The following is a 23,629-nucleotide window of genomic DNA, read 5'->3' as shown; positions in this document are numbered from 1 at the left end:
ACGATGGATCGATACACGATCTGCATTATTGCAGACGGCGCATCGATCCGCATGTCGATCTCACGATTCACTCTTCCGTCACTTGTGAACAAGACCCCGAGGAACTTGAACTCCTCCCCCTGGGGCAAGATGTCCTCCCAAACTTGATAAATGCATTTCACCTTTTTCTGGTGGAGACCCATGGATTCGAACATGGAAGTGCTGATTCTCATCCCAGAAACTGCACACTTGACTGCAAAACCGATCCAGTGAGAGCTTTAGATCCTGCCAAGATCAGCCCTGGCGTAGTCCAACCCTCACTGGAAATAGGGCCGACTTACTGCCGGCAATGCGGACCAGGCTCAGACACCAATTATACAGGTCCGCTACCCCATTCTCTCCCAGCACTTTCTGAGGGACACGGTCGGATGCCTTCTCCAGGTCCACAAAGCACATAAAGACTGATTGAGCAAAATCCCATGCACCCTTGACGATCTTGCCGAGATTATATATAGCTGGTCCACGTTTTCACAACCAGGACAAAAACCACACTGCTTCTTCTGAATCCGGGGTTCGACTATCCAGTTTAGCCTCCTCTCCGGTACACCTTGATAGACCTTACCGGAAAGGCTGATTAGTGTGATTCCTCAATACTTGGAACCCACCCTCAGGTTCACATTCTCAAAAAGAGGAACCACCACCCCGGGCTGCCAATCCAGAGGCACCGCCCCCAATGTCCACGTAATGTTGCAGAGTCTTGTCAACCAAGACAGCCCCACAGCATTTAGAGCCTTAATGAACTGGACGGATCTCATCCACTCACGGGGCCCTGCAGCCGAGGATCTTTTTAACTACCTCAGCAACCTCAGCCCCAGAAATATGAGAGTCCACCGCAGATTCCACAGTCACTGTTAAATAGGTCTTAGATTTATTCCCTCCACCAATCCACAACATCCCAAGCCGAGGTCAGCAGCACACCATGCCCACAATACAGTGATGACAGTCCACTGCTCCCCCTTCCTGAGGTGGTCCAGATATAATAATATATAGTCTTTAACTTACCAACTCATAGGTGATGCAGCAGCTCAGTGTGTCAATAGCTTTAGTGGTTAGTTACCTCTTTGTGACCAATGCACTGTGTTACTAAAAATGGTTATTCGGTGTTAGCTCTTATATTAACAGTGTTGCTAATATTTGGTAATAAGCAGGTCGTGTAACATGTAACTGGCGTGTTGTTGGCGGATTTGGGATGTTATTTTAGAGGGCTTTTCTCTAGTGACTCAACACGCTTTACATTGTGAAACCCAATATCTAGTTACATTTTTAAACCAGTGTGGGTGGCACTGGGATCAGGTGGGTATCGTGTCTTGCCCAAGGACACAACGGCACTGACTAGGATGGCAGAAGCGAGAATCGAACCTTGAATCCTCAAGTTTGCTGGCACGGCCACTCTACCAATCGAGTCACACCGCCCCATATGCGTGCTTGTCTCACATACGGATTGTGAATGATAGGCAACATTACTAGCAATTCCAATTTAAAGATGCCTTATCATTTTAGATGAATACATTTACTGTAATTCTAATTCAATAAATGTTGTGAAATCTAGTTGGCGTAAACTAGACCAAAATTAACTGAATTTAGATGATGATTAAAAATGAAATACTTTAATCAGGTAAAAAACAATAAATCATTTAAAAAAACAGCTGTCAAGTAAACATTGACATACCCTTCGGCTCATCTGCTACATTAAACAAATACCACAGACCATTTAAAGCATTTAAAGTGCAGTTTTTACCCTTTCAATCAATCAACCAATTTATTTTATTTGGAACATTTTAAAACGTCACAAGAACTCATTTTTACTTAAGGGATCAACGGTCCAGAAGTAGTGGGAAGAAGCTGAGCTTGTCTGGTCCCACCCATGTGCTGTCAGCAAAAGTTTAATAAACCAACAGCACTATTGGGGAAAAAAGCAGCTACTGGCAGATCAGCACCACCACCTGGCTGTAAAGACACATTGAACACCATCGGGTGCTGTTTGTGTTCGCTGGCGATGTACTGAATTGCTCAAATTATCGTACGTTATATAGGACTTTTAGAATAGTTAATGGTACAAAGGGTAACATTTTCATTATATGTCTGGCAATGCTGCCTGGAATTATGCTATGTCACAGCACCAGCGTACGCTACACAGGCGCGCACCTCACCCTGAAAAACTTCCTATGTAGCATGACATGCATCTCCAAATATTTCAGACCAAGCCGATGAACATTATTTCCCGTGTGTATATGACTCTTTCAGAGGGTATAAAACCCGCCTCTGTGAATGCCTTCTCCTTTTTTGAATCAACATGTACTGCATGGATTATTGTAGTTCCAACAGCAGAAACACTCTTATTATCATAGATATCAAAAGCAAGTGAAATAGTCGACGAAAGTTGTAGTTGTTCACAGTTGACATCAGGTCTGACAAAGAGCTATCAAATAACGAGTGTCCAAAGTGCGGCCCAGCGGCCATTTGTACAGCAAAAGTACAGCAAGATGCATATTAAAACAGGTCTTGCTCGATGGAAAAAATGACGATAAAGAATCTTTGAAGTTGAAGTTTAAAAAAATTAATTGTAGAGACTATTATGTCAAAGGTGTGTCTTTATATATACGATTTTTTAAAGCCTTTTTATGAAACAGAAAATACATACTAGAGGGAGGACTGCACTATTTACTGTTTATTGACATGTACTGATTCATAACAAAGACGTTTTTATATGTGGCTCCGCAATCTAGGACATCATTTACCATATGATTGTATACAAACCCCGTTTCCATATGAGTTGGGAAATTGTGTTGGATGTAAATATAAACGAAATACAATGATTTGCAAATCCTTTTCAACCCATATTCAATTTAATGCACTACAAAGACAAGATATTTGATGTTCAAACTCATGAATTTCTTTTTTTTTTTTGCAAATAATAACTTCGAATTTCATGGCTGCAACACGTGCCAAAGTAGTTGGGAAAGGGCATGTTCACCACTGTGTTACATCACCATTTATTTTAACAACACTCAATAAACATTTGGGAACTGAGGAAACTAATTTTTGAAGATTTGAAAGTGGAATTCTTTCCCATTCTTGTTTTATGTAGAGCTTCAACAGTCCGGGGTCTCCGCTGTCGTATTTTACGCTTCATTTTGCACCACACATTTTCGATGGGAGACAGGTCTGGACTGCAGGCGGGCCAGAAAAGTACCCACACTCTTTTTTTTTTTACAAAGCCACGCTGTTGTAACACCTGCTGAATGTGGCTTGGCATTGTCTTGCTGAAATAAGCAGGGGCGTCCATGAAAAAGACAGCGCTTGGATGGCAGCATATGTTGTTCCAAAAGCTGTATGTACCTTCCAGCATTAATGGTGCCTTCACATATGCTGGCTTTTGAACTTTGCATCAATAACAGTCTGGATGGTTCGCTTTCCCTTTGGTCCGGATGACACAATGTCGAATATTTCCAAAAACAATTTAAAATGTGGACTCATCAGATCACAGAACACTTTTACTCTTTGCATCAGTCCATCTCAGATGATCTCAGGCCCAGAGAAGCCGGCGGCGTTTCTGGATGTTGTTGATAAATGGCTTTCGCTTTGCATAGTAGAGCTTTAACTTGCACTTACAGATGTAGCGACCAACTGTATTTAGTGACAGTGGTTTTCTGAAGAGTTCCTGAGCCCATGTGGTGATATCCTTTAGAGTTTGATGTCAGTTTTTGATACAGTGCCGTCGAAGAGATCGAAGGTCACGGTCAGTCAATGTTGGTTTCCGGCCATGCCGCTTACATAGAGTGATTTCTCTAGATTCTCTGAACCTTTTGATGATCTTATGGACTGTAGATGTTGAAATCCGTAAATTTCTTGCAATTGCACTTTGAAAAACGTTTTTCTTAAACTGTTTGACTATTTGCTCACGCAGTTGTAGACACCGGGTGTACCTCGCTCCATCCTTTCTTGTGAAAGACTGAGCGTTTTTTGGGAAGCTGTTTTTACACCCAATCATGGCACCCACCTGTTCCTAATTAGCATGCACACCTGTGGGATGTTCCAAATAAGTGTTTGATGAGCATTCCTCAACTTTATCAGTATTTATTGCCACCTTTCCCAACTTCTTTGTCACGTGTTGCTGGCATCAAATTCTAAAGTTAATGATTATTTGCAAAAAAAAAATGTTTATCAGTTTGAACATCACATATGTTGTCTTTGTTGCATATTCAACTGAATATGGGTTGAAAATGATTCGCGAATCATTGTATTCCGTTTATATTTACATCTAACACAATTTTCCAACTCATATGGAAACAGGGTTTGTACTATCCGCTTAGCGTGAACCTATAAAGTACACAATGAATACTTTCTTCCAAAATATGAAAATGCTGTGTCGCCAAGGTTTTCCCCAAAGAGCCACTATATGTACTACATAAAGGGAAAATGTTGGGTGACTTTTTAAAAACATTTTCTTCACATTTCTTTATTTTCATATTTTTGATATTTAAAAGTATTGTCTGTTTTTGGGAAAACTTAAGGTGTCTTAAAAAACCGTGGAAGCCACAGTTTAAGAAATTACACTCATGAAAAATTAACAAAAATCCAGTAGGCAATACTTGTGTGTCCATGGATGTTAAATATGGAGGGTTTTTTCATTGGGTAGTTTCATTAGACACTCAAACACACACATGCACATATACACGCACACACACGCGCAAACGCACGCACACATGTACACACACACACACACACAAACTCACACACACACACTCACACACACACACACACGCACACACTGCATAGTTATTTCCGTGCTGGCTGACCTACAAATGTTAACATGTAGTGCATGCCTGCAAGGCACATGAGGTTGCATTGTATTTGTTTGTATCTCTACCACCTTTTAATTTGTTTTCTTTCTTCCTTTTTTCTTAGCCCTTTTCTGTAGTATGTAATGTTGGATCTAACAATAAACAATACTTACGTTATAATGCATCTCACACAATGTTAAAAGCCAGAATGCCTTTGGCAATAGCTGGTGTATTCATTTGTGTGTGATGCATGAGCATTAGCCAGCTGCTCATTGCCAATTTAAATAAGGTAAAAATAATTTCTCAAGACTTTTCAAATACTCTATGCTCCTACCAATCATTTAAAAACTCCCCAGTTTCTTTTAAAGACATTTTGCATTGAGGTTGGTTGCATTGTTCACAGTTTATATATCGTTTGCTGGTTACCTATTATTATTTTAAATTAAAACACCAAATAATGTGGTGTTGTGTGTAATACTGTATGTAATGGATAGTTAAAATAATTTATGGATTTTCCAATGCACAAAACCTCCAGTAAACCACTAGCATGCTTGTAAACACAAACACATGAGACTGTATATTTACACCTCTTCATAAGCTTTCAGCATAAAAGAGGAACAGTCCCTACTGGTTTCAGGACTTTGCATTATTCATTTCACTTGTCCACCTGCATCAGTTTCTGCACACTGAATCTCTAGTCTTGTATATGCAGCCTGTATATGTGCAGGAAAACAACCAACAATTGCATATTTAAACATTATCAGCTTTAAGTTATTTTTGTGCTTCCGCCGTGTTGCTATTTTCTCTTACGAGCTGTAAAAGTAGTCTCACAATTTAATTGTTTAAATTGCTTTCATGGTGATTTGTATGCTTCTTTTGACTTGAAGTTTTGGTTTTCTCTGATGTTTCTAGTTTTATTGGATTTTACATTTGATAGTGCCGTACTCAGTCATTAATAACAGTAACAATTGTTATTAATGAGAGGGACAGGTGGTAGAAAAATGGATGGATGTATATTATGTATGTATTTTACTGTACTGGAAGGGCAGTGTCCCTGACACATAATCATCCATCCATTCATTTTCTACCGCTTGTCCCGTTCGAAGTCGCGGGGGGTGCATAACTTCACTATTATTTCTTTAAGACTATCTCACTAGCCTTATGACCCTGTAGTCACCTCCTCTGTTGGCCATACGATGCAGAGCATTTCTGAAGAAAAATCGAAAGAGGAGGCAAGATATGATAGTATCATATCTGTAGATTCATGTCATCTATCTCCATGCAGGTCTGATTCTTTCTGTCACTCATTGATCTTGCGGTCGAAAGGCGGGCCAAGAGAAGCAGTGAAGCAAAGAATGCTGGGGAAGAGAGAGCAAGAGAGAAAGAGCGTGAGAGACAGCAACGGAGGGGAGGAGAAAATCGAGGGAAAAAGAGAGAGGAGGCTAGCCGTACAAAAACAGAGGCAAACATTTAGATAGTGAGAGAGGAGATGGATGCCTGGAACAACTGCTGCAAAGAAAGACAATAGAGACCACATCCATACTGACACTTGCATAGACAAACTTATGCACAAACACATTCATCCACACACAAATGCTGACAACACACGTGCTGAAATTTTTTTTATACCCACACAGTGACACACAAATAGATTTGCCATGTTCCTCCGTGCCTCCTAACAATCTATGAGGATTATGCTGATGAAGATTATGGTGAAGATGAGAACGAGCGAGAGGGAGAGGATGCTGGCCTGCCACAGTTGAGGACCACAATCATGCGGTGTGGGGGGGGGCAGGATGGAGCATGGCTAAAGGAAGTCATGCATGTACGTGTGTATGTTTGTGAGTGCGACTGTATGCATGAGTCTACGTTGAATGTGTGAGTGCAGGCGAGGATGCCCCCCCAGCGCAGGAGTAGCTAGCTAACGTTAGCCACATGTTGTGCCACTGCAAAGTAGCATGCACCAACAACACCATATCGCTGATGTTTGGATGCAAGGTAGGTTGAAAGTTGTGTGCATGTGCATGTTCGGTTTAACTAAAAGAGTGAGGTTAAGTAGGACAGAGGAATAAAACAGATTTTTATGAAGTTTATGAAAGGACTTTGGATTGCTAAAAGTTATAAACTTAATACATTTGTAAAAAGACACACCAGAGAAATGTTTTATTTAATTTATTGTGATGAAGTATTATTATGACACGCTTTTTTTAATGACTATTGATTTGAGTGTGGTATACAGTGGTACAGTATGTGCTTACCTTTCTGAAGAATGAGTGGCTATTTACTGTATAAACACCTTCAAATAAAACAAGCCAGATCGCTCAGATGACAAACCATATCAATATGGTATGTCGAAATAATAACAGACATCAAAGCAAGGCATACTGAACAGAGTGAAACGACAGAACAGGAGGCTGGGCGGGCTCTACAGGTGACGGGACAGACAAAACCTATTTCTAGACTGGGATAGGGAAATAAACCATTCTGATAGTCTGTGATGAGTTGGCTCACAGAACTTTAAAATCACTGAGGTCAAAACCTGTGTTTTTTTCCCTCTCAGGCCAATATTTGGATTTAGTTGTGTGTGTGTGTGACTTGACAGACAACTGACTAATGTTCTGGTGCTGATCCACAGCATACAATTTATTTCAGGCTAAACATACAATTTGTGTTGTAGACTCTTTACAGCTGTATCCATATGTTGCACCTGCTGGGTCTGCTTGTTAAGCTAAGTTTTGGCAGCTCCATTGAAAAAGTTAAGCTTGTTGTAAACTTGCGAGTTCTTAATAAGAGAAGGTGCATTCCATTTGTTCATAGCCTTACTCGGTGGGGTGTAGTGTGAAGTGTTGTGCTGTCATTTGTGACAGAGTAGTGTTAGTGACTGCTCTAATGTTAGTGAAGTGAGATGGATTATATTTATATAGCTTTAGTGACTCAAAGTGCTTTATTTAGTGAAACCCAATATCTAAGTTACATTTACACCAGTGTGGATGGCACTGGGAGCAGGTAGGTAAAGTGTCAACGACAGTGACTAAAATGGCAGAAGCGGGGATCCAACCTGGAACCCCCAAGTTGCTGGCCTAGCCACGCCAATTACATTGAATATTGTGTTTATAGAGCAGTTTATGGAATTGCAATAAATGCAAGTTAGGTAAAGTTGTCGGTAGTTGCATATCAGTTACCTAAATTACTTACATACAGAAAATTGATCCTGTTTGCCAAATTACAGCAGGATGAAAAACACATTTCCCTTTAGCAACATTAACGTTGACTGCAAATACCGACATACAGACGACAAGTTATGAAATGTCTTCACATTTTTGAATATTTGCAGGTCTCTCATCTACTGTATAACTTTGAATATTGATCGTGTTTTATTAAAACGTTTTTTTGCCAGTCTGATGTTCTATCGAGAGCACATCTGGGATGTTTCCTATCATAAATGCTATTAATCCACATTATTGTGTGACTGTAAGGCGGTATCATGATGTGCGGCGAACTGTGTACCCAAAACACTTCAGCTCTACTTAGCCTTTGGCTTTGAAATGATTATGTCTCCATGTAGTAAACTTGCTTGTGAGAAAAGACGATGGCACATCTTCCCTCAGGGAGCCATGTCATAGATGGAGAAACTCTGTTTGAGGGCGGTCTTATAATATATGACATCACAATTGGACACAACTCAAAAAATGGCTAGCTTGGGGATACCTTTTCTGCGATATAATCTCACCTCAACCTTCAATAACTTGTTAATTTGCAAATGGTGAAACCTGGTAATGGAAGGTGATTAATTGATTTATAATCATTCATTAAATAATATCAATTGTTATTTGCAGCAATAGTATGTAGTTGTGAAGAGGGAATAGCCTTATTGGGTTGACTAACAGGGGACTTGCTGAACTACAAACTAAGAGAGATAGACTGTGGTCAGTGAACTGACACTAAAAAGTGGTAGACAGACCAAAAGTGATGCCATTGACACACTTTCCCAAGTTACATTAATATTAGTACGTGTACGAGGGTGAGAGGAGGCTGGTGGCAGGCAGTCTGTTGTCGTAAAAGCTACAGGTCAGTGTTATAGTTTCACTTGGCATGGACCACAATTCCTTGCAAAACAAAACAAACTCTTCAATAACAACTGAAGAATTAAAATTGTCAAGGGTGTAAATATCCCCCTCAATAAAGACAAAATTCCTGAAGTCTGTTACTTCACTTTTACTGTTAGAATGGCATGGAGGAAGCAGGTGGATCCAAATTTAGAAGACAGAGCAGAGGTGCACGCTGCAAAAGTCTTGAAGGTTCAATTATCAAAAACACGAGGCTGTGATTCCTCAATTGTGATTAAAGTAACCGCAAGAAATAAGTTACTGATACAGATGAAGTCACTTAATGGGTGCTCTATTCCTAACCCATGTGAAAGGAATGTAGCTTATTCCTCTTGAGTGTTCTGACTTAATATTACATAACAACAGACAACACTTAAGAGGATGGGCACTTACTAAAATTGCAAAGCATTTTTTGGAAGTTGTCTGAAACCTCTGAGTGGACCCATAAAACATTAAAGTTCCACATAAAAGCTGAAAGAACACTATGTAATGGTAATCCCAAAAGAACTGTTGAAGCCTGCATGCATATATGAAAAGGCACTAAAAAAAGTCATGATAAACACAAAGTTGAAATGATAGAGCTACAACACTTAATGTATAATACTACATGTAAATTGTGTGTGCACGCACATGTGCATGCTGTTGTCAGCTTCAGCAGATAAGCTCTAATAATGTGTAAAGGCTTCACTTTTGTCCTATTAAATCACTTCATCCAAGTAGATGGAGGCAGGAAGAGTCAACTGCAGAATGAATGGCGGAGAAACAGAGCAAAAACTGGGGTCATTAAGAGTATGTGACACAATGGAAACTATGTTTTTACCCGCTGTACTGATGTTTGTAAAGAAACACGCGTTGGAATAAATATATAGCTTGATTAATACTTTACGGTTTTAATTACATAGCCTCTTTTACCATTTCCTACAGTATTTTTTTGGATATCTAATGGCTGATATACTAATATCCCAAACAAGCAATGCTAAATTGGGTTTGCTAACTGTCAAAGTGTGCGTAGTATTAGTAGGTGTGTTGCTGGTGATCTACTAAGGCTGAGTGCAAAATTGATAGCATGTGCCAAAGTAGTGCAGATGCCCTCTTTAAATGAGGATTTTGCCCTTACTACCCATCTGGAAGCCGCTTCTAAGATATTAATCCTCACAGCCATAGCAGAAAATAAACTATGTTTCCATCGTAGGTATTCCAATTATCACTGAATGACTGGAGGAAAAAGAATGGTTAGGCATGCTACACACATGCATACACACGTACACACTGCAGGAGAACACAAGAACGCTAAAGCTTCAATATAAAGTAGAGTCGATCGATCCAGATGACGATACTCTCGTTACCTAGCATAGAATCAGTATAAAAATGATACTAAAGTGATTAGATTGATTTATTTTTTCTTGTTTTTACTATTACAAAAACATTGTTGTTTCTGTAATATTAAGAATAGGTTTCTGCATACAGGAAGGCTTTGAGGGCAAAACCCAAATGTTTTAAATGAGAGCTCATAGTAGTTTTTGCCTTTGTTTTGTTATTGTGCAGTAGCCAATATATTTTGTTAAAAAATGTATGTACCATTAAAGGGCAACTGTATTTTTTCTGTAATTTTCCCTATTGTTCACAATCATTATGAAAGACATGACGACGGATGGATTTTTTAATTTTTTTTTGCATTCTAAATAATTTGTTCAAAAGTGTGCTTACAATAGAGTCGGTGGGAGCTATTCCATTCTGTCTATGGAGCCTCTAAAAAAACATCCAAACACCTCCGTTGGGGTTTCATATTCATATACATAATAATAATAATAATAGTAACAGGCACATTTACAGTAACATTTAATATTTACGTATTTTGATCATTTTAAGCATACGTGGCACATTATTTTCTAAAACACATCACTTTTGCTCACTTTTTTTCATCACGGATTTCTGCTCACTGCAGAATTTATGAGAGCCAAACCAACATAATAAAAACATCACTTACTGTGCATTGTCTGCTGTCATTAGGATGCCGATTTAGGATGAACATCTATTCCCATTTAGATAAAATGTGTCTCATAATCCTCTCAAAGAAACGAGGTGGAGCTGTGGGGGAACAAGCGCTTTTTGTTTCGTCCTTGCCAATTCCAGGTCTTAAATGGCGGTTAAAGTGTCGCAACGTGTCAGATTATCTCTTCAGCCAACTATTTTTCCAGGTAAGATGCATGATTTATAATCTACAACAAATTTACAGGGAGCAGGGAAGCGAGGAAACGGTGGACCGCTCGATGATGTATAAACATTGGGAGACAGGGAAGTGTTTACTTTGCCACAATAAATAGTTTGTCGGTGTTAGCGCTTATTACAACAAAATCCCTTATCACAATATACTTGATTAATATTCAAGTCACAAAATGTAAATTGAGTATTTTTTGCGCATTTTGAATGGTTATCATATTTTATGGGAGGAATAGTGGAGCTTCCATTGGCTCCGCTGTAAGCGGACTTTTATTTACGTTTATTTAATATTTGGAATTCATAAAAAAAAAAATCCATCTGTTGTCATGTCTTTCATCATGATTATGAACGCTGGGCAAAATTCCCCAAAAAGTGCAGTTCCCCTTTAAATACCACAATTGATACATTGCCTGCCCTCAGCAATGATATACAAGGTAATAATGATTTACAACATGACTAGCAATTATTATTGATGTTATTTTTGCCACTCTTATTTTTAAGTATACGGATGTATGTGATTTACTTTTAGCATTTACTTATGCTAAGTTAAACAAGGTATGTTTACTTTAGCTAAATTAAACAAGGTGCTCCATCAAAAACTCGTACATGGGACGAGTTCGGAGAAGCCATGGTGTACAACAGCTTTTAAAGGGATTCTGGACCACCATCCGCCGCCTCAGGAGGTGGAAGCAATGCACTCAACAGCGTTTATGGTGGGTACGTTGTGTTGGTGACCTCAGCTAGGGATGTTTTGGATCGGTAAAAGGAATATTTTGAAGACCACCTCAATCCCACCAACATATCTTCCAATGAGGACGCAGTGCCTGGAGACTTTGTGGTGGCCTCTCTTATTTCTGGGGCTGAGGTTGCCGAAGTAGTTAAGATGCTTCTTGGTGGCAGGGCACTGGGGGTGGTTCAGATCCGCCCGGAGTTCCATTAGCCTCTGGATACTGTGGGGCTGTCTGGGTTGACAAGACTCTGCAGCATTGCGTGGACATTGGGGACGGTACTTCTGGATTGGCAGACAAGGGTGGTGGTTTCCCGATTTCATAAGGGGAATTAGAGGGTGTGACCTAGCTATTGCTGTATCACACTCCTCAGCCTTCCTGGTAAAGTCTATTCAGGTGCACTGGATAGTCAAACATCAGATTTAGTGTGATTTTTGTCCTGGTTGTGGAACCGTGGTCCAGCTCTATACGCTTGAAAGAATCCTTGAGGATTCATTGGAGTTTTCCAAACTAGTCTACATGTGTTTTGTGGACTTGGAGAAGGCAATTGACAGTATCCCTCGGGAAGTCCTGTGAAGAGTACTCACAAGGTATGAGGTATTGAACCAACTGATTTTGTGCGGGTCTACTCTTTATATAATCAGTGTCAGAGCTTGATCCGCATTTCCAGCAGTAAGTCGTACCCGTTTCCAATGAGGGTTAGTCTTCCCCAGAGCTGCACTTTGTTACCGATTCTGTTCACAAATTTTATGGACATGCTTTGTTGTCCCAGTCAGATCACTGAAGGTATCAGGTTTGATGGCTGCAGGATTAGTTCGCAGGTGAGTGTGAAGCGACTGGGATGAAAATCAGCACTTCCAAGTCAGATTCCACGATTCTCGCCTGGAAAAGGGGGGAGTGTGTTTCAAGGTTGAGGACAAAATCCTGCCCCAGGTGGAGGAGTTCAAGTACCTCAGGGTCTTGTTCACTAGTGAGGGAAGAGTGCATTGTGAGATTGACAGGCGGATCGGTGCAGCATCTGCAGTGATGCGAAACCTACATTGGTACGTCTTGTTGAAAAAGGAGCTGGGTCAGAAGGCAAGGCTCTCAATTTACCGGTCGATCTACGTTCCTATCCTCACCTATGGTCATGAGCTTTGGGTCAGGATCGAAAGGACAAGATCACGGGTACAAGCAGTAAAATTGAGTTTCCTTTGTCGAGTGGCGGGGCTTTCCCCTAGAGATAGGGTGAGAAGCTCTGTCATTTAGTAGTAGTTCAGTGTTTAGGTCACATTTGACCGGTAGAAGGCCATGGGGAAGACTTAGAACACGTTGGAGAGACTATATCTCCGAGCTGGTTTGGGAGCGCCTCGGGATCCCCCTAGAAGAGCTGGACGAAGTGCCTGGGGAGAGGGAACCCTGGGCTTCTCTGCTTAGGCTGCTGCCCCCACGACCCGACTTCGGATAAGAAGGAAGAAGATGGATTGATGCTCCATTAGTTATTGCATATTTTACTCTATCTTAAGCTCATTGGCCCTGTATAAAAATACCTTTCTAGCAAGCACCATAATGTAAAACATTTTATAAAAAATGTTAAGGCATTGTATCAGGAACAATTGGAGGGTGTCAATTGGATACAAAGTGGTTGTCTCCATCTATATGTTTCTATTTAAACCTAGTGTATATTAACAGTTGTATGGTTTGAAGTGGTGTAGAACTGCCCCGCTGACTAATGAGTTGTCTAATACAAGATAATCTAATGATGATCTATAAATCAAATTTAAGCAATTAATCTGACCGTTTTTTAAAACCACCCCTTTCATTGTATGTGAATGTATTATTTCATTCACTAACTGAGCATAACCTAGTTGCCCTTAAAAAGCAATCTGAGTGTATAAATATTTTTATCCTTGATCACAGGACTATGATTGTCAGTGAGTGAATGTGATGTAAGAGGTTGAGAAAGAAAAAAGGGGGATGGGGGGAATGAAGGCGTATTTGTCTGTGTGAGACGTCCCTTACGGCCGAGGATCCCCTGCTCTTTCATATCTCACCAAGCATGACTAACACTTGTTTTTACTCTGGCTCACATGCACACAGATATAAAATCACACAGATACCATAGCGTGAAAAATAGACTGTGATGTCTATGTGCTGCCAATCTAACCCCATTCATCTGAATGCAGGGGCCTTGCCGACACTTACAGCTTCTCTGTGTTTGTTTTTGTAATTTGTGGTTAATGGTGGTTTTGGCAAACACTGTCTTTATATGCAATGTATTGCTTTCCAAAAAAAGCTGTGAAGCCCCCAACAGGCACATAGCATTGTGTGAAAATAGACTTGATTTGAGGCCTTTCATAATTTTTTAATTATGCCCTTTATGTCATGAAAAAAATCAAACAGCATAAAATTCAAGCTTAGTGCATGTGAATATATTTGTTTGTGTGTGCAGGAGTGGGGCATACATGTGCACGGTAGTGTTAGTGCTGTGGGCAGGCGCTGTGACCACAGTGTACACCAAGGGCTCTTTAGGGTCCTACATAGTGCCTGGCATACAACCCTTCTGTTTATTTGGCCAGGCCTGCTTAATTTTCATTTCAACTGTGAATATTAATAACAGAGTGAAAGACAAAGGAAATTAAGTTCAGAGACTCCACTTTATGTTTACTCCGTCTGTTTAAATGAGGTAAATGAGTAATGTGGGGGAGGTATGGGGAACAGGGCGAGCAAGGCCTTCTTTGCTGTCTTAAAGGGGAACATTATCACAATTTTCGAAGGGTTAAAACCAATAAAAATCAGTTCCAAGTGGCTTATTATTTTTTTCAAAGTTTTTCTCAAAATTTTACCGATCACGCAATATCCTGAAAAACGGCCTCAAAGTGCCTAATTTAACCGTCGTTATATCTACCCGTCCATTATCCTGTGACGTCACAGCGTGACCACACAGAAACAAACATGGCGGATAGCACAGAAAGGTATAGCGATATTAGCTCAGATTCAGACTCGGATTTCAGCGCCGTAAGCGATTTAACAGATTACGCATGTATTGAAACGAATGGGGCTGAGGTTGCCGAGGTAGTTAAAAAGCTCCTCGGTGGCAAGGCCCCAGGGGTGGATGAGATCCGGCCGGAGTTCCTTAAGGCTCTGGATGCTGTGGGGCTGTCTTGGTTGACAAGACTCTTCAGCATCGCGTGGACATCGGGGGCGGTGCCTCTGGATTGGCAGACCGGGGTGGTGGTCCCTCTCTTTAAGAAGGGGGACCAGAGGGTGTGTTCCAACTATCGTGGGATCACACTCCTCAGCCTCCCTGGTAAGGGTTATTCAGGTGTACTGGAGAGGAGGCTACGCCGGATAGTCAAACCTCGGATTCAGGAGGAACAGTGTGGTTTTCGTCCTGCTCGTAGAACTGTGGACCAGCTCCATAATCTCGGCAGGGTTCTTGAGGGTGCGTGGGAGTTTTCCCAACCAGTCCACATGTGCTTTGTGGACTTGGAGAAGGCATTCGATCGTGTCCCGCGGGAAGTCCTGTGGGGAGTGCTCAGAGAGTATGGGGTATCGGACTGTCTGATTGTGGTGGTCCGCTCCCTGTACGATCAGTGTCAGAGCTTGGTCCGCATTGCCGGCAGTAAGTCGGACACGTTTCCAGTGAGGGTTGGACTCCGCCAAGGCTGCCCTTTGTCACCGATTCTGTTCATAACTTTTATGGACAAAATTTCTCGGCGCAGTCAAGGCGTTTAGGGGTTCCGGTTTGTTGGCCGTGGGATTAGGTCTCTGCTTTTCGCAGATGATGTGGTCCTGATGGCTTCATCTGGCCGGGATCTTCAGTTCTCACTGGATCGGTTCGCAGCCGAGTGTGAAGCGACCGTAAGGAGAATCAGCACCTCCAAGTCCGAGTCGATGGTTCTCTCCCGGAAAAGGGTGGAGTGCCATCTCCGGGTTGGGGAGGAGACACTGACCCAAGTGGAGGAGGTCAAGTACTTAGGAGTTTTGTTCACGAGTGGGGGAAGAGTGGATCATGAGATCAACAGGCGGATCTGTGCGGCGTCTTCAGTAATGCGGATGTTGTGGTGAAGAAGGAGCTGAGCCGGAAGGCAAAGCTCTCAATTTACCGGTCGATCTACGTTCCCATCCTCACCTATGGTCATGAGCTTTGGGTCATGACGGAAAGGATAAGATCACGGGTACAAGCGGCCGAAATGAGTTTCCTCTGCTGGGTGGCGGGTCTCTCTCTTAGGGTGAGAAGGTCTGCCATCCGGGATGAACTCAAAGTAAAGCCGCAGCTCCTCCACATCGAGAGGAGCCAGATGAGGCAGATGCCACCCGAACGCCTCCCTCGGGAGGTGTTTAGGGCACGTCCAACCGGTAGGAGGCCACGGGGAAGACCCAGGACATGTTGGGAAGACTACGTCTCCCGGCTGGCCTGGGAACGCCTTGGGATCCCCCGTGAAAAGCTAGACGAAGTCGCTGGGGAGAGGGAAGCCTGGGCTTCCCTGTTTAGGCTGCTGCCCCCGCGACCCGACCTTTGATAAGCGGAAGAAGATGGATGGATGAAACTGATGGTTGGAGTGTGGAGGCAGGTACCGAAAAGGAAATTAAAAAAGAAACAGAAGCTTTTGAGCCATATCACGACAGACAACGGCACGGGAGGAAGCGCGGACGAATTCGGCGATCGCCTTCTAACCAACGATTGGTATGTGTTTGTTGGCATTAAATGTGGGTGGAGGGAAAGGCTGGATGCAAATATAGTTACAAATGATGCATAATGATGCAATATGTACACACATGTGCATACACGATGTGATGTCACGGGTGAAAGGTCATTGCTCCGACAAGCGAACAATTGAAAGGCATTTAAATCGCCAAATTCACCCTTTTAGAGTTCGGAAATCGGTTAAAAAAACCTATGGTCTTTTTTCTGCAACATCAAGGTATATATTGACGCTTACATAAGTCTGGTGATAATGTTCCCCTTTAATCACTATCGAAAGCATATACAATATACATTTCCAATTTAAATTATAGTGTTTTATTGATTTAATCCCAATAGTTACCTTAATTTTGTAGTGTGTATCTCTGCAGTACTTAATACACTTGTAAGTGTGTTAGATTTGTCCAATAAGATTACAGCTTATATTTCGTGCTACGTCAATCTTATCTGACCCAGGCTTTCAGAATCAGGTGTGCTGGCCTATGTCACCCAAATTATATCAAAATGAGTCCGTTTCACTAACCAGTCAGATTTTACAAGCATCTCACAGGGCCAGCTCGCTAGCTCTGTATAATGTTAACATTTTTCCGTTTTTGATTGGTTATTTATAGCCAAGCTGTTTTACAAATTGTCTCTCATAATTTGAAAAGGACAATACATTTTACATCATGTTCAAAGTTACTACATGCATCAGTAATGTAATTCAGGCAAATCGCAGACTATGTCTCCCAGCCGGCCTGGGAATGCCTCGGGATCCCCTGGGAAGAGCAAAGTTTGGGCTTCTCTGCTGAGGCGGCTGCCCCCGCGACCCGACTTCGGATAAACGGAAGAAGATGGTTGGATGGATCACGGCATGTCATTTCCACAAAGATTAGCTTATGCAGGACAGGAAGACACTCACACAAAATAAAGCACAGACACAAAGTAAAATAACCATTTTATTTTCATAATGAAAATAAATTGTTCCCCTGTTCAAGGCTGATTGTATTTCACACCTTGAAAATGTCAAGAGCAGGGGAATGTCAACTGGTGAACATTTTCCAAACATTATTCCACCTTGTGGAAACGATTGATTGATTGTGACTTTCACTAGTAGATTGCACAGTACAGTACATATTCCGTACAATTGACCACTAAATGGTAACACCCGAATAAGTTTTTCAACTTGTTTAAGTCGGGTTCCATGTTAATCAATTCATGGTATAAATATATACTATCAGTATAATACAGTCATCACACAAGTTAATCATCAGAGTATATACATTGAATTATTTACATTATTTACAATCCGGGAGGTAAGATGTGGAGGGGTTTGGAGCGGGGAGTTAGGTTTGGTTGATATCAACACTTCAGTCATCAACAATAGTATCATCTGAGAAATGGACATTGAAACAGTGTAGGTCTGACTTTGTAGAATATGTACAGCAAGCATGATGGGTAAATGCTTTTTCTGGGGTTTCAAAATCAAATAATCATGTATGTTACAGGCATATCCTAGAACAGCTTGTGTGAACTTTGACCTGACATGAGAAAAGCAGGGAAATGATTAGCGGGAGTGGAATGAATGTGTGCAAAGTAGGGCTGGACGATATATCGATAGACAAGATATATACGCGATATAGAAAATGACTATATCGCTTAGCTGCAGGCATTACACTACAGGCTCTCCTCGCTCTTTCCTGTCTCTCCTTCTCACAGTCAGAAAGCGCACTTTCTTACAAACGTCACATACTGTCACGTCATACGTCACATACATATACGCCCTCGCGGAGCAGAGAGGTAACAACATGAGTAACGTTAGCTGTGATGCTCGCAAAGCCGTGCGAGTGGTAATAAGAGAGAAAGAAGGTGTGAATGAAGGAAGAAGTAATTCCCAAGTAAAACAGCAGAGGGGCCATTGTCTGGCGATGGGTTGGCTTCAAGTGGTAATATGTCTAATAGACAACGGTAATAAGTCAAGCATGCGGCACAAGCGTTGCTATAAAAAGTAGCATTACTGCTAATATGTAGCATCATTTGAAAAGTAACCTGCTAGAGAATGAAGAGTGATTACTTCGCATGTCAACATCTCCGTTCGGTGCTACACGCCCCCACAACATCAAAATACCGTGACAAACATTTCCACCTCAAAACTATGAAAAAAATAAAATTTAATAGATAGGCACCAGCGCCCCCGAGACCCCAAAGGGAATAAGCGGTAGAAAATGGATGGAATGTCCGTAGTAACATACCACATAGCGAAGGGCTAACACTATTTGATTTCCTATTATGTAGCTTATTTTTATTTAACACTTAAAATGTCTCTGATAATCTTGCACTTTCTGTTTTGGAAATGACATGAATGTTTGGGCCATTGCTTAATAACTGTTAAGAAATACAGTTTTGGTCAATTGACTTAGTTGTGATTTCCTTCTCTGCTTGAAAGTTTAAAATGAGCATATATTAATGCAGTATGAAGAAGCATGTTTTAATGTAGACACATAGAATCATCATACTGCTGTGATTATATGCATCAGGTGTTAATTCAAGTCCAAGGCAAAATATCAAGATATATATTGTGTATCGCGATATGGCCTAAAAATATCACGATATTAAAAAATGGCCATATCGCCCAGCCCTAGTGCAAAGCTTGTCAGAGGGGTTGTTGCTGCTGTTTTGTAGCTTGCTAAGAATACAAAAATAATGTATAAAGGCAAAGTCAAGTCAGTGTACATCACAGGCACCCTTGGGGGGTATTGACGGATGGCTTAGCACGGACATGTTCCGCAGTGAAGCCGTTAAGTAGCCATTACGCATCCAATGGAAATCCATCCATCCATCCATCCATCCATCCATCCATTTCTTATTCTTATTCCCTTTGGGGTCGCGGGGGGCGCTGGTACCTATCTTAGTTACAATCAGGCGGAAGGCTGTGTACACCCTGAACAAGTCGCCACCTCATCGCAGAGCCAGATAGACAGACAACATTCACACTCACATTCACACACTAGGGCCAATTTAATATTGCCAATCAACCTATCCCCAGGTGCATGTCTTTGAAGGTGGGAGGAAGCCGGAGTACCCGGAGGGAACCCACGCAGTCACAGGGAGGACATACAAACTCTACACTGAAAGATCCCGAGCCCGGGATTGAACCCTGACTACTCAGGACCTTCGTATTGTGAGGCAGACGCACTATCCCCTCTGCCACCGTGCTGTCATGGGTTACAATTTGTGTTAATTGTGGGCTGTAAGAAGCGCATTGAGAGCATCCAATAAATTACTTCAGAGCTTTGTGTTTCAGCCATCAACAAGTTCCATCCATCCATCCATTTTCTACCGCTTGTCCGTTTTGGGGTTGCGGGGGGTCGCTGGCGTCTATTACAGCTGCAATCAGTTATTCAACCCTAAATAATAAAGTGGGGACCCTAATTGTGTCCCCTAATTGGGGGACCCTAATAATAAAGTGTGTACAAAATATGTTACTGTCCTCTAAGAAATGTTTTAATTTTCTGGTATCAAGCAAAATAAAATAATTAAGGACTAATAAGAACTAAAATGAAACTAGTAAATGTATCAAAGGTGATCTTCATCATCTAGAAACAATTAACTCTTAAACATTCTCAGCCTCAACTATGTTAGTACGTCTCATGGGAAGGAAGTTTAATTAGCATGTTTTACTGACTTTGTCGTACTGATGGGAGATACTTAAGAACCTGAATCACAATACACACATGCATGGTACACTTCTGCTGAGATAACTCTTTCACAGCAACATAATTCATCAAAGCACACCCCACCTGACTATTCTAATGAACAAAATCATACTATAGATATTCAGTATAATTACATATCCCTTGATGTATGTTGTACAGCAAGGACTGTATAACCATATCAATTACCATGATTTACGTGGACCCGGACTTAAACAAGTTGAAAAACGTATTCGGGTGTTACCATTTAGTGGTCAATTGTACGGAATATGTACTGAACTGTGCAATCTACTAATAAAAGTTTCAATCAATCAATCAAAAAGTACAGAACATGTACATTTGGAATTATCCGGTATTTTTTATAGTGAGGTGATATGTGGGAATGCAATAATGGCCTATAAGGTAATGGCCTGACACATCAAATCTGGATTAAAGCACCCCACACGGTTGAAAAATGTCTACATTGGCACAAGATGGTTGACCCATGTTTTCATATATTATGATACAGAACAGTTAGACCTAGCATGACCTTTATTGGAAAATAGTTTTGACATCTAGACAGAAAACGAGTTATCCTCTGTGGTATGATTACCTCCCACTTATGTTCTCATTAAATTTGAGGAACCATTTTTCACCTGTTTATTTTTGTCTTGTGGTTGGTTCAATGCTGAAACCTAATGACACAATTAAAGTTAAAGTTAAAGTACCAATGATTGTCGATTACTCTCATGCTGGGTGTACACCTGTGCACCCACTTGTGTTATCTGATTATATTGCATTACAAACCTACATGCCTCCAATTCATGACAAACCCCACACATTCGGCACTAGAAACAAATAAATAGTTTCATATTTTTGAGCCTTAACTTTTTCTATCACTGTGTCTTTCTTGAATTATAACTTAAGCTGCTTTGCTCTCTTGTTTTCTTCTTCCCCTCTGTACCTTATTATACCTCCTCATCACCACTGTCTTTACCATATTTTTCTACTTTCTCTGTACATCTTTCACCTCTTTTCTTTTGTTGCCCCACAATTTTCCCTTGTCATCCTCCCCTAGAAGTATCGATACACAGAAGACGAAGGGGCTTCGCTAAGTGCACCACAATTTCACCAGCATACCTGTCTTCAGCACCCTATGGGAGTTACCAGAGAGCTGACTGATGGAGGGACTCTAGGGAGGGAAGGGATGGATCAGGGGACCTGGAGAAGAGAGGGGGAGGGAACTGGAACTATGGAAAGAAATTTAGGAAGAGACATGCAGAGATCCCTGATCAGGGATGGATCTCTCAGGCGGCACTGTAATCTCCACGGGGCGGAGCTGGTTCAGGTTGCAGAGCGACAGCTATCGCAGATTCAGCATGTCCATGGATACGTTACCCACACACACATCGAACCTGCTCAGGTAACTCCTGATTTTTTTCAACATCGGTTTGAGTTTACAAACTGAAATGCTCCTTTGACTTGTAATTGGCCAGTTAAAAAATGGTCAAGGAAAAATTAATATATACATTTTATATGGTAGTAAATATAAAACAAGTGTTTCCCACTGAGCTATCTTAATTACAAGAAAACATTGTCGCCAATAATATTGTCATTAAAATGTTAAAAAATGTGTGTATACAGAAAACATGTCTGAGCAAGCTGCTCACTTTTTGGGCCATTTTGTGGCATGACAAAAAGGCAAATAATAATTAATTTCAAATAATAATAATTTCTACTCCATGACTGGGTAGCTACCTCGGAAAATTTCCTTTTCTGCTACCAATATTACTGTATGTCAAATCCCCAAATTAGGAAGAGCTGCAGTGTTGAATACACAGATACACATCAATATATTACCTCCCAACCACTTATGATATCAGAGCAGAGTGGATTAATTTTAATTACGACAAGTGATAAAAAATGGATGGATGGATGATTTTTTTGCAGTTTTTGTTGGGTCCCAAGACCTCGGTTGGGAATGTAGGGTAGTTTTGTCTCCAGCTCTACTGCTGAAATCTGGAATGTTTGGATTTGAGGGCTAATCTCCCTCTTTCCTTCCTTAAAATACTTAATTGTTCACATGCCCCTTAAAAGACCCACTTCACATCAGACTGCTAGAAGAGAATTGGTTGAGCAGTGGACTCATTTGCATGAGACAGAACAGTCCCCAAAACCAATTACTCTATTTTAATCACCGCTGTTGATGGAAGAGTTCTCAATGTACTGTATTTTGACCAAAGCATCTTAGTCGAATAAAGACAACAAGGAATATTTTTTGATTTGACAAAAATGTGTAGTAATTCTTCAAATAATATAAAACAATTGCATCTACCAGCAATTTAAAACGACATTCAAACAGATACCTCTGTGAATGTTATAGAACACTTTGACCCAAGTGGTTCTCGAGGCACAGATGTGTTCCCTGTCAAGTTGTTTCACTTGTCCTGCCAAAGGGTGGCTTCTCAGATGTAACACATTCATATGACCTCTTAAAAGCTACATAATGTTTTGGGGCTAAACTCCTCACTCATGGTGCCGTGGTACGGTACGCTGTGTTTGGCCCACAGCCAATAAACATTTTCATTTTACACTTTGGCCTTGGAGGCGAAAAGTTTGGGCACCCCTGTTATCAAGCCCCTACTAGGCTCTGTGTGCTCTTGTTTTTTCCTTCTATTTTGGTCAACTTGTTGAGGCAACTCAACCCTTCTGAGTGCAAACCAATGTCGAGGAACATGCGTGTTTTATAATAAGATTTTTTTCAGACTTTATATTCTATAAATTTATATGCACAAACCTATTTTAGTACCAGGGGACGATTTCTACAGAACTGAAGTTGACTCATTTGAGTAAGAGGATATTTTTTTTTTAGCATATAAATATAAATTGCATGAAATATAGCCTCATGTTGACAAATAAGAATAAACAAAATTACATCAGAAATAATTTTGGTAAAAGAATTGTGCTAGTATTTATATGGTCACAGATATAATGTCATCCAATGTACAGAGAAAATCAATGAGTAAACTTACTTTGGCATACAGGATCTGAATAATACAACTTCCTGTGTGATCATGTGACTTGTGGAATAATCCACATTTTTCAGAGGAGGTAATGTGAAAGTAAGAGAACTGAGTAACCCAGGCAAACACCTAGTTTCAATTGTAAGTTAAAAAAAAAACAACGTACATTTACCAAAAAGTTTACCAAATGTATACGTTAGGATAAGGAGTTAAGATAAGGAGTGACATAATTGTGTAAAATAAATTAATAAAAATATTTAATTTAGATTACATGCTAAAACAACATTTTTAGGAGGGGGGCAAAATATATATGTATATATTATTTTTCTGGCATTATATGTACAGTAGCCTAAATTAATCTTTTAACTTGT

General features: G+C 40.8%; 1 protein-coding gene across 9 annotated transcripts in view; it reads left to right on the top strand.

Annotated features, from left to right (window-relative positions):
* The window catches only part of LOC133540738 (discs large homolog 1-like protein), a 213,634-nt gene that overhangs the window by 40,721 nt on the left and 149,284 nt on the right, over nt 1-23,629 (top strand). For 5 of the 9 annotated variants that reach the window (XM_061883613.1, XM_061883614.1, XM_061883615.1 and 2 more), the window contains one exon: nt 21,314-21,658. The exons of 2 other annotated variants lie outside the window; for them this stretch is intronic. In XM_061883613.1, coding sequence (XP_061739597.1) covers nt 21,314-21,658 — 345 coding nt within the window. Of the gene's footprint in view, nt 1-6,241; nt 6,822-21,313; nt 21,659-23,629 lie in introns of those variants that run through there. 2 more of the 9 variants (XM_061883619.1, XM_061883624.1) reach the window with 2 other exon arrangements.

Source organism: Nerophis ophidion, linkage group LG22 (assembly GCF_033978795.1).
Source record: "Nerophis ophidion isolate RoL-2023_Sa linkage group LG22, RoL_Noph_v1.0, whole genome shotgun sequence".
NCBI lineage: Eukaryota > Metazoa > Chordata > Actinopteri > Syngnathiformes > Syngnathidae > Nerophis > Nerophis ophidion.
The sequence above is the reverse complement of the archived record's forward strand: the minus strand, read 5'-3'. Positions and strand labels throughout refer to the sequence as shown.